Here is a 12,421-nt window from a genome sequence, read left to right as displayed (position 1 = left end):
GTCCTTTTCGGTCTTAGTAATTTTCTGGACTTGGTGATGGTCTCTGACTAACTGCACTGTGTGGATTACATCTACACAAAGCATTGGGAGCAGGGGCTTGTGAGTAGAAACATCCTTGGCAGGATTACAAACTCAGACCTCTAGTTTCTCTAACTTCTAAAAATCTGTTCTTAGCATGTAACATTTGGTCTAAGATATATTTGGAAGCCCGGCATTATGGCACGAGCCCCAAATCCCAGCACTCAGGAGGCAGGTGGCTCGCTGTGAGTTTAAGGCTAGCCTGGTCTGGGATGTGAGTCCCTGGCAGCCAAGGCTAAAACAGAGAAGCAATGCCTCGAAAGAAAGAAACAAACAAACAATATATATATACATGTACATATATGTATATATATATGTATATATGTGTGTGTGTATATATATGTATATAATTTTGTGGAGGTTGTAAATGTCATCTCATGTGTTGGGTGACACTTCAGTATTAAGCTGTGATGTACAAGATGATAATTGATATCGTACAGCATTTACCAATGACAGCAAGTAGAGTTTACCTGAGGAAGAACTGTGTCTAAAACACCCCACAGAGAAGTTAGCCTGTTAGAGATTAGGATGCTAGGGCACACGTGTTGATTCACCAGGATTGTCAACACATTTGGCTCCAAGTCATAGCAGAGGAGACAACTTTGATTTTAAACCAGCCACTTGGCCCATCTTCATCTTCAAAAGAACAGGCCTCTAATAAATTCCTCACTGGGGCATTACAGTGTCACAATGAACTTTAAGGCCTCATGTGGCATAAAAGTCCAGTTTTCTTCTTGAGAAAAGCATAGTTATGCACAGCTGTTTCGCAAACCTAAGAAAATATTTGACAGAGACAGAAACAGCCTGTGGCCTAGGCCTGTGAGCTTCCTGTAAGGCAGGGATGTACTCAGGATAGAATAGGGCTCCTTCTGCAAAGCCAGGAATATGCTTGGGAGAGCTGGCATTGATCTGGGTCCATTGTCCTTGGGGTGAGGGGTCTTCAGCTCCTGAAAACCTAACTGATTCTACCATACAGGCTTGGGTTGATCAGTCCCAAATCCACTCTGGGCTTGGTCAGTAGTTTGTGAGAGACCTGTGTTCCTGATATGCAGTTTTGTTTTATAAGACTTGTTCCGTGTTTGTGCTATGGTATGATAAATTTCTGATGACTTCATAGAAGCCTCACATATGGTCCATTTCCTCCATGGATGTAGGACACAAGATGCTATTCTTGAGAAGCTTACTTGGCTTAAGTCATAGCTTGTGCAAGTCCTCCCCACCTCAGCTCTTCTACTTTCTACCTTCTACTTTAATCTTCTCATCTAGTGGGACCTCCAACTCTGGACCCTGTCACTGAAGAATAAGCTGCTTTTTCAGGGCACTAGAGTATTTCAGAAAGGATTCTGGGAATGTATTTGCTGTGTAATCCCTCATCAGTCTAAGTGGCCAGACTTGCAGTCTCAGACCATATTGAAATTGTTCCAAACATAACCTGGGGCCTGAACTGAAAAGACATGAGAGCTTATGTGGAATGGCAAATCTGTTGGCAGCATTATCCAGAACTGGATTCATGCTGTCATTAACAGATTTTTAAAAGTAATCTTTCAATTGTGTGTAGAGTGTTTTCTTCCTGAAAAGGCACGATAATTCTAGGACAGCTGTATTTTTATTCTTTTGGAAAATGTTTCTGAGACCAACTCTGTTGTCTCAGGTTGCTTGGATACCACCCTGTTGCTCCCCAGGGCAGTGACCTTGTTTTCCTCTTGATGAAAAATTCTAAATTCCCTAGATAAAAGACTATACCACAACAGTGTTTTAAAATTACTCATTTGAAGCTGAGCTTGGTGGCCACACCTTTAATCCCAGCACTTAAGAGGCAGAAGCAGGTGGATCCCTGTGAGTTCAAGGCCAGCCTGGTCTACAAAGTGAGTCTAGGACAGTCTCGAAAACACAGACAAACATGATTACTCTTTTGAGCAATGTAATGAACCGGCTATTTTAGAAACATGTGCAGCATGGCTTCTGCTGTCATACTGGAAGAGAAGGTCTGCAGAAAGTGCCCAGTGAAACTGGGTAGACAATGGGTAGATCACAGACTAATGATTGAGACATTCAGCTCCAGGGGTCCCCATAGTGAGGAAAGACCTGATTCTAGCAGGGTGTCAGAATTTATAATTTCCCATCATGTATTAATTCATGCATGTGAATAAAAGCAGATCAGATGTTTGGTAACCTTTTACTTAGGTTAGCTTGAGTCAGTAAATATTACAATTTAGATTAAGAAGCCATTGGCTGTAGCTGTGTGTGTCAGGTTAATGATCTCAGCAGCTAACATTGCACATAGGGGCAAGGTCAATCTCTGTCTTATTAATGCCATTCCCTCTACCAGAGAAGTTTCTGCTCTTTTTTTTTCTCCTTTATTAATTTATTCTTGTTACATCTCAATGGTTATCCCATCCCGTGTATCCTCCCATTCTTCCCTCCCTCCCATTTTCCCCTTATTCCCCTCCCCTATGACTGTTCCTGAGGGGGATTACCTCCCCCTGTATATGTTCATAGGGTATCAAGTCTCTTCTTGGTAACCTGCTGTCCTTCCTCCGAGTGCCACCAGGTCTCCCCCTCCAGGGGACATGGTCAAAGCTGAGGCACCATAGTATGTGAGAAAGTAATATCCCACTCTCCACTCTACTGTGGAGAGTGTTCTGTCCATTGTCTAGATCTGGGTAAGAGTTTAAGGTTTACGGCCTGTATTGTCCTTGGCTGGTGCCTTAGTTTGAGTGGGACCCCTGTGCCCAAATCTACCTATCATAATGTTCTACTTGTAGGCTTCTAGGACCCTTTGGATCCTTCTACTTTGCCATTCTCCCATGATTCTCTCATCTAGAGTCCCACTAGAATGTCCTCCCCTCTGATCAGTTTCTGGGTAAGTGAAGGCTTTTGTGGGACATGCCCCTTGGGATAATATGCAGATATAAGTGAGTATATACCATTTGAGTCTTTCTGCTTCTGGGTTAACTCACTCATTATGATCATTCTAGCTCAATCCATTTATCCACAAATTTCGGGAATTCCTTGTTTTTAATAGCTGAATAGTATTCCATAGTGTATATGTACCACAGTTTCTTTATCCATTCTTCTACTGAGGGATACGTAGGCTGATTCCATGTTCTGGCTATTATGAATAAGGCTGCTATGTGTTTTTCAAATTGTATTTATCTTTCTAAAAAGGCAATGGATGGTATTTTTAGAATTCACTTTTTTATGCATCACTGCTTTAATCTTTTATTTGTTTCTGCTCATGCCAATGTTTCCCAGTAATTAAAATATTGATTCTTTTTCTCAAAGGCTTTCATATTCTTTTCTGTTAGAGTAACATCTCCTGTAGCTCACCCTTTCTTCATGCTGTGTAGTTAAGACTTTTTTGAGCACCTAACCCTCTCATTCCCACTGCTTGGAAGATGGTCTTCCAATTCCTTACAGGCAAGGCTCTAACTAGCAACTCAGGAGAAAGAGGCACCAGTGAATGATTGTCCTTGAACTTCCTTGGATTTGGGGGGGGGGGGAGTTACAAATAAAGGGGACCTGTGTAAGAATTGTTTTCCCTGACCAACTTTGAAGTGATGTAGTCATAGCACAGAAATGGATGGGGAGTCCCACAAGGGGTGGCCCTCAGAGAAGCTGAAGACCAGAAGAATGGTCTCCTGGGGAAAGTTATAGAGTGGGGCAAAGGAGCAGAACTTGAAGCAGCAGGGTTTGGCTGCTAGAAATCCTCAGGCAGGGTCCTGGACAGTTCCTGCCAAGTCTACAAAGCTTACAAAGTTTACAAAGGGAGCTCATGGCAAGGAAGGTTTTCTCTGCCATTTGAGTTGGCAAGAAGAACCAGCACAGGGGGAGTGCTGGACAGAGTCTTCTTTGGTTTTGAGTTGACAGTAATCCTGTAGGTCTTGTTTAAAGGACATTGTTATATTTCAACATCATCCTTTGTGCCTGCTTTAATCAGTGGTGCCATCTATGTTGTGTGATTTTAGGAAGTATAATCTACTTATATTGCTGTTTCTCTAGAGAATGATAGAGCTTCCCCGATTGTTGTCTTCTGAAATTTTAATATGTTATAAGTTCCTAATTTGGGGGACTTTCTGTGGAGAAACAATTTTACTTTCGTCTTCTTGCTTCTAAAGACCTGCTTCTTCTCATTTCTCAGCAAATCTGCATTTCCCGGTTAGTGCATCATCAGTGTTTGGTGTCTTGCTACTTAAATGAGTGATGTGGTTAACAAGTTTATTTGAGTGTTTAAAGCCTTCTCATGTTTTATTGTGTCTGTGTTCAAATGGATTTGGGTACTGGACATTTCTGAGCCTCAAGTGATGGTGTGGCCTCATCAGAATGGCTGGTTGCTATGTTTGTTAGAGATTGTGGTGATTGGCGACTGCTGTGGGGACGCTTTTCCATTGAGGTTGAAAATATCCCCAGGTAGGTGTAACTTCACCAGATAAGAGATATAACTGAGCATGAGACAGTGACAAAGCCAGAGATCAAGCCAGGAAACAATGTTTATTAATTGTTTTGGCTTCATTTTCTAGCTTGAGATTCTGCCTGTAGCTCCAAAAATGATGGAGTGTGATCTGACAGGACCAAACATGTAAACCGATTCAGACCTAAGATGCTTTTGGTTAGAGGATTTAGTCACAACAGCCAAGTAGTAAGTAGAAATTTATTTAAGATGGTGCACAACAAGTTATTTTAATGCTGGATACAACCTGGAATATTCTCTTTTGGAGGAAGGTGGAAAACTAAGGACATGAATAACAAAAGGCATAGAGAGCTGTACAAAAAGAGATTACCTGGCTGCTTTTGTAGGTCCTGGAAGAGAGTAATGCAGAGAGTGTTGAGAGTATTATAGGCAGAGGCAGTTGAGGTCATAGGATTTCACTGTAAAATGTACTCCATGAAAAAATTAATCTAGATCTCATTTGTGTGATATTTTGGCCAGAACCTTTTATTCTGCCCATGCCTAGAGGATTTGAATAGGGCAGAATTTATGAATGAAGGCCAGATTTCTTAGATGGACTATTGAATCACTTGGGTGGTTATTGCTAGTGACTTATTCAGGACTACAGTGAAAAAAATCAACAGGAGGGGTAGAAATAAATGCAAAGTCTGTGTGTAGAGAAAAAGAGCACTAGGTAGTTTCAGATGGCAGCCACCTGATGGAACAGATGTAGGGATTTTAAGGATATTATCATCATTCAAAAAAAAGCCTTTGTTCTGCTTTTTAAGCCCAAGAAAGTGGCCTAAGTGTAATGCTCCCTCAGGCTAAACCTAATGGAAGCAGTAGGCAAAGTGATTTCTAGACCCAGGAAGGAACTTCCTATAAAACCTTTTACACCTGTGGCCCAACTTGTAAAGGATTCAAATGAGAAGCCAAACTTGACAATATCATCTATATGTGCTGATTGCGGAAACAAAAATTATGCAAAATTTCATGTCATGGATTCCTCCTCTGTGGTTTTAGTTCAACACTGTTCCAGCTATCTGTGATTGGCAAAGTGAGAATAATGTGAGATTTATAGCATGAAGCTCTGAGTATGAAGCCTGAGTTGCATTTTGATAGGACAAGAGGTTCAGATACCTAAGCTATGAGAAAGCTGCCCAGGGAAGATGCACATAGGAATTGGAAGGACCTAACTGAGAAATATGTGAGATCTTGCAGGGATAGGGCCATCTAAGTCCTTGGAAACCAAAGCCCTATGTCTCTGAGAAAGAGCAGCAGGAGTTGGTGTTTGCTCTGTTGGGTTTCCTGCCTTGGTCCATTCTTCTCTCACTATGTACACATTCCTTTCTATTGGAATGGGAAAGAGTTTTCTGTGCCATTGTATGTTGAAGGATATAACTTCTTTTCTGATTTTACAAAATGTCGAAGTCAACAGATTGCCTTGAGTGTCGAATGAATCTTTGGACATTTGAACAGTGTATGTGCTGTTGCAGACCATTAGGATCATTGAATTTAGACGAAATATATTTTCTTCAGGAGTGACCAAATAAGAAAATCTCTCGGGTAGAATGCTGTCTTTGAACACTTGTCTCCCATTTGTGGCATTCTTTGGGGGAATATTATGGAAGCTTTTCTAAAAGGAGCCTTTCTAGATTCTTTAGTGAGGATGGGATTTGAGTGTTTGTAGACTCAACCCTTTTCCTGTTCCTTGTGTCTTCTGTGTTGTGGTTGGAACTGACCAGTCAGCTTCCTACTTGTACTGTCTTTCCCTCATTAGTATACACTCCATCCCTATTTCATAGAAGATGCAGTAGAAGCTATCCAATGCTAAGCTTTTTTGCTAGCTATCTGTTTTTATAGTTTGAATTAGTTTTTATTTTAACTGCTTTTGTTTTTCATTTTTTATTTTGAATTTTGACTTTGAAGAAAATGTTTTTTGTGTAGCTCTTGCTGTCTTGAAAGTGGGAAAATATACCAAGCCAACTTTTAACTTAGTGATCCATCTTACTCTGACTACACACTGCTGAGATTTGATGTTGCACAAAATGCCTAGCTTGTTTTATTTTTATATTACAAGCTGATGGGCTTGGGATGTAGTATTTGCATGTATGCTTGCACGTAAATGTGCTGTTGTGCATATTTTCATCCACATCTTGAATTGTAAAGTTGGAAGAGAGTATATTCTATTCCTCAGGATGGCATGTATTCATGACATTAAACTACATGAGCTTTCTGGGTCACTGGAATGTAGTTGTCTGTAATTCTACCTACAAGTAGCATTTATCTGAGTTTTTAAACGAATATGTGCATTTTGCCTTGTGCATGAATATGTATATGAAAATGTGCCTGGTCCTCATTGTGGTCAGAAGATGGACTCAGACTCAGGAATCTGAACTTGGTATAATGGGTAGTTGTGAACTGCCAGTGTGAATACTGGCAATTGACTTACATTATTGGCAAGACCAGCAATAGCTCTAGTGTACCATCTCCCCTGCCCTATGTTGTTCATTTATTATCAACATCTATATTGCTAATGTTTTCCTGTCTCCATTTTTAACTTCTTAAACATATATGTTCTATTAGTAAGATCTTATTTATGGTACCGTTCTAATTGGTGCACTTCAACTTTCTAGAAGATAATACAGAGCTGGAGGGAATGCCTGATACTTTGTAGGAACTTCAGTAAAGACCAGATAGTTCTTTTTATCTATTTTGTTTGGTTGTGTGTTCTACACAGGATTCAGGGTCTTAATATGTGTTGGAAGGGCCCTGCCATTTGGGGCTGCAGTCCTCCCAGTCCAGATAGCCTTTGTGAAGTCGGTGTTAGGTCCAGGCCTCCCTCTCTCCTTCATGGCCTCCAGCTCTCTCCATACTCCACCTAGAGAGTGTCTTTAGATGTAGATGCACCAATTGTATTTGATATATGGCCCTTGACAAAGCTCCCTGCTAGCTCTCCCCTCCCTGCACCTATAGGATAATTAGGCACTGTGTTCCTCTTCATATGACAGGAACATGCTGCCACCTGTGAAATAAGCATCCTAAAAGTGCCTGCTTTCAACCAATTCTGTACACCTATCATGGAAGCTCCCCATCCGTTCTTGAAAATCTACATAGCCTTTGTTCTCGCTGACTATGCTGACCTAGCTCCTAAAGTGGTTCCCAGAGTATTTAATCTCCGTCGTTGTTTCAGCCTTCTGGGCCCTACCTCTTGTCTTCTGATCCTCTTGCCTTGGTGGGATGACGGCCAAACCTTACCACCCAAGGGAGAAGAGAACCACAATTTCTATCTCTTGCTGTCCTAGAATTTATTGCATAGACTTGGCTGGCAGTCAAATCATGAGCTACTCCTGCCTGAACTTCTTGACTACTGAGATTAACGGAATGAGAAAATACACTCAGTATAAAAATCATTTTTATAATTAATACTTGTTTATACAACTTCTCTGACATGAGCCCAGTTCTCCTCAACTGTTTCTCTATGTCCCCATTCCTCTATGTTGATTGGCATTTATCTTGAAAGGCTATATCCTATTCAAGGGCTGAGGAATGATACCAGTGGACCTCAGTATTCAGGATCCTTATTAAATGACCTGGTTACATTAGAATATCTGTATCTGGAAATAAGTGGAGGAAGCCACAGAATCATGTAAATATATCGTCAATAAAGGACACAGTCACAGTGTTATCACTACCATGCTTTCTCTTGCACACCTGTATGAGATGATATAGGATGCAGTGACCTATGATGATGTGAATGTGAAATTCACTCAGGAAGAGTGGGCTTTGCTGGATCCTGCCCAGAAGAGTCTCTACAGAGAGGTGATGCTGGAGACCTACAGGAACCTCACTGCCATAGGTAGGACTGTGAATTTTATCTTGCTTTCTAAATCTAGTGATAACTGTTTCTCTGTTGCTGTTATTTGTTATTGTAATGTCAACTGAAACTGAGCATGAATGAGATGAGTAAATCAGCCAGATGTCTGAGTTTAACTGAAGGGTAACTTGAATTTTGCCTAATTTCAAATAAAATATCATGCATTTTCTGGTACTCTATTTTAGGTTACAATTGGGAAGACCATAACATTGATGAAAATCTTCAAAGTTCTAAAAGATCTAGAAGGTAATTTTCATGTGCAAGTTGATACAAATGTGCACCTGAATTACTTTTAGTGCATCTTTAAGTTCTAAACAGACGCAAGAGTGTAAATATGCACTGCTTGACGTGTATCAGTGATTATGAAATTCTGACAAAAACATGTACCTCAAAATCATCTATCTGGTTTATTTTTGTAAGTCATTTCTCTAAGAAAGAAGATAAGAAAACAATGTATTAACAGATATCACCATATGAATCATAGTGAGCTAGCATATAGAACTGCTAATCTCTTTAGTCTCATACTACTTAGATACTGCAGAAGATATACACCTTAACCTTCTAATAAACAAATAGACGATAATAAAGGTCGTGTTCCTAATATATTTGCAGTAATGTTGCTAAGTTTAGTGAGAGGGGCAGTTTGTGAAAGTGAAGAAAGTTATTCTAGAGAAACTTATACCCCATACAATATTTCAATGGAAAAAATAAAAAGTGAGACTGTGAGTACAAGGTAAACCTTTTCATTTGTTATCTTCTTTAATAGATATATCATTTATTACAATGGATACAAGCCCTGTCGGCATAAGAACATTGAACAAAGCAATATAACCCTCTCTTACCCAGAAGAATTAGAAGATTTGTAGTAGTACCCATAATGTGTAGACTTTCTGAATGTAATAGTATGTACAATGAATGGCTTTTCCAATTTTATTAGTAATACATCCAGAAAAACATCCATGAGCACTATCAATATAGATTGCCTCTGTTTGCCTTGGTTCACTTTCCAATTATAATATGACTCACATGATTGGAAAAATTTAATGCAATCAGAGTGTTAAATCTGACTTCTCCCAGTTCTTTTCCAATATGTGAAAAACCCTCTTCTGTAGTAAAATGATGCTATAAATGTGGTCCATGGAATACATGGTCTTACAATCACAAGGCTCTTGAAAAATGCAAAAGAATACTTGAAGAAGGAAGGAAAAATGAAAGTCAATAAAGTGATATTACCACGAGATCTGATTACTTTTTTTTTGTGTGTGTGTGTTTTTCAAGAGAGGGTTTCTCTGTGTAGCCTTGGCTGTCCTAGACTCGCTTTGTAGTCCAGGCTGACCTCGAACTTACAGCGATCCACCTGCCTCTGCCTCCCGAGTGCTGAGATTAAAGGCGTGCGCCACCACGCCCGGCTGATTACTTTTAAAATTTGACCAAATGGTAAAATTCATTCACACAGATAAATACATTCATCAGTGTAATGAATGTGGTATAACTTTGACATGTGCCCATCATCTTTGCAGGAATCAAAGAAGATATAATGGAGGAAAACTCCGTCTCTTTACTCAGTGTGGTAAATCTTTCTTATGTCAAAGTCATCCTCAAAAGCATGAAATAATTCGTACTGAAATGACACCATATGAAAATATTCAGTATGGTGAAGCCTTTTTAAATCACAGTAGTCTTCAAATTCATAGAGAACAGAAACTAGAGAGAAACCCTATGAATGTGAAAAATGTTTTATGGTCTTTGACCATCAACGTTATCTTCAAATTCCTGAAAAAATTCATACTGGAGAGAAACCTTATGAATGTAATCAGTGTGGTAAAGCTTTTACATGGAAAAGTTCTCTTCAAAGACATGAAAGAATTCATAAAGGAGAGAAACCTTATGAATGTAATCAGTGTGGTAAAGCCTTTGCACTGTACAGATATCTTCAAAATTATAAAAGAATTCACAGAGGAGAGAAACCTTATAAATGTAACCAGTGTGGTAAAGCCTTTTCATGGCACAACTCTCTTCAAAGGCATGAAAGAATTCATACAGGAGAGAAGCCTTATGAATGTAATCAATGTGGTAAAGCCTTTGCAGTGTACAGATATCTTCAAAGTCATGAAACAATTCACAGAGGAGAGAATCCTTATAAATGTAACCAATGTGGTAAAGCCTTTGCATGGCACAACTCTCTTCAAAGGCATGAAAGAATTCATACAGAAGAGAAGCCTTATGAATGTAATCAATGTGGTAAAGCCTTTGCAGTGTACAGATATCTTCAAAGTCATGAAACAATTCACAGAGGAGAGAAACCTTATAAATGTAACCAATGTGTTAAAGCCTTTGCATGGCATACTTCTCTTCAAAGGCATGAAAAAATTCATACAGGAGAGAAACCTTATGAGTGTAATCAATGTGGTAAAGCCTTTGCGCAGCAAAGTCATCTTCAAAGTCATGAAAGATTTCATACTGGAGAGAAAACTTATGAATGTAACCAATGTGGCAAGGCCTTTGCATGTGACAGGGATCTTCAAACGCATGAAAGAATTCACAGAGGAGAGGAACATTATAAATGTAACCAATGTGGTAAAGCCTTTGCATGGCATAAGTCTCTTCAAAGGCATGTAAGAATTCATACAGGAGAGAAACCTTATGAATGTAATCACAGTGGTAAAGCCTTTGTGCAGCAAAGTCATCCTCAAAGTCATGAAATAATTCATAGAGGAGAGAAACCTTAAGAATGTACCAAATGTGGTAAAGCCTTTGCACCACACAGGGATCTTCAAATGCATAAAAGAATTCATACAGGAGGGAAAGCTTATGAATGTAGCCAGTGTGGTAAAGCCTTTGCATGGCACAGGTCTCTTCAAAGACATGAAAGAATTCATACAGAATAGAAGCTTCATGAATATAATTAATGTTGTAAAGCTTTTGCATATCACTATTTTCTTCAGAGCCATAAAAGAATTCATACAGGACATAAACGTCATGAATATAATGACTGTGGTAAAGCCTTTGAATGTCGTGGTCATTTTCAAAGGCATGAAAGAATTCACGCAGGAGAGAATCTTTATTAATGTACTTCATATTTTCAAGTCTTTACATGCCTTTACATATAAAGAGAAGTTCTGTGAATGTAATTAATGTGAGATAGCCTAGCAGTCCATAGTATCTCACAGACTTGTTCTATGAAGCCAAAATTTTGAAGGACTGGCCCACCTAGTCTATGCAGAGTGGGACATCGATTTTCCAGTGTCATGCTTGTCCACCATTTTGATAGTCAGTGTGCTCACAGCAGTAAAGAATAGTTGTTTGATTCAGTGGCTATTTTGCCACAGTTGTTTCATAGACGTCCATTAGCTTAATTGAAGTATATTGGATGTGCAGCCCGAAGCAGCTGTGTCTCTCTGTCAGGAAAGGCTTTTCTTATTGAGTAGCATATTCTGTAAATCTCTGAAGTGTTTGTAGACCATCTATGTATTTCCAATAGTGAATAACCATGCGTGTCTATCTATGTATGTATACTGAACAATTTATCTCAGTTTATGTAAATAGACAAACATTGTTTGTTTCTAGCTATGCACAATCTTCTTAACCTTCAAAATGTATACAAGAGACTAAATAAAGCTTTTCCTGCAAATAACTAAACTAGTATATAACAAGACTACAGGTAAGATTTCTATGTGAGTAACTACTGACCTGCATCTCCAGCCAGTCTGAGCAGCTTGGAAGAGTTTGCTTTCATAAGACTAGAACTATATCAAATCGGACAAAGGAGTAGGTCCACAACACTTCAACAGTAACGACATGCTGTTGATAATACTGCACCAACTATGAAAGCCCTTTACAAGTGTGTATAATCCTTTAAGTATTGCTATTGTCTTATTTTGTTTTGTTTTGTTTTTTAATGGGTTTTTCAACAGGGTTTCTCTGTGTAACCTTGACTGCCCCGGACTCACTTTGTAGACCAGGCTGACCTTGAACTCACAGCCATCCACCTGTCTCTGCCTCCTAATTGCTGGGATTGAAGGTGTGCGCCACCATGC

At 39.4% G+C, this 12,421-nt stretch overlaps 2 protein-coding genes across 2 annotated transcripts in view; one reads left to right on the top strand and one right to left on the bottom strand.

The window, feature by feature from the left end:
- Positions 1 to 12,421, bottom strand: part of LOC311586306 (uncharacterized protein) — a gene marked incomplete at its 3' end in the record, with an annotated part of 120,551 nt that overhangs the window by 28,033 nt on the left and 80,097 nt on the right. The gene's annotated exons all lie outside the window — the stretch shown is intronic.
- The window catches only part of LOC311587550 (uncharacterized protein), a 43,185-nt gene that overhangs the window by 9,146 nt on the left and 21,618 nt on the right, over positions 1 to 12,421 (top strand). The window contains exon 2 of the mRNA XM_084764510.1: positions 8,231 to 8,366. Coding sequence (XP_084620636.1) covers positions 8,333 to 8,366 — 34 coding nt within the window. The 5' untranslated portion in view covers positions 8,231 to 8,332. The remainder of the gene's footprint in view (positions 1 to 8,230; positions 8,367 to 12,421) is intronic.

The sequence above is a fragment of the Acomys minous genome (assembly GCF_964271855.1).
Source record: "Acomys minous genome assembly, chromosome: 16".
Classification (NCBI taxonomy): Eukaryota; Metazoa; Chordata; class Mammalia; order Rodentia; family Muridae; genus Acomys; species Acomys minous.
Note: the sequence above shows the minus strand (reverse complement) of the source record. Positions and strands in the feature narration are given on the sequence as shown.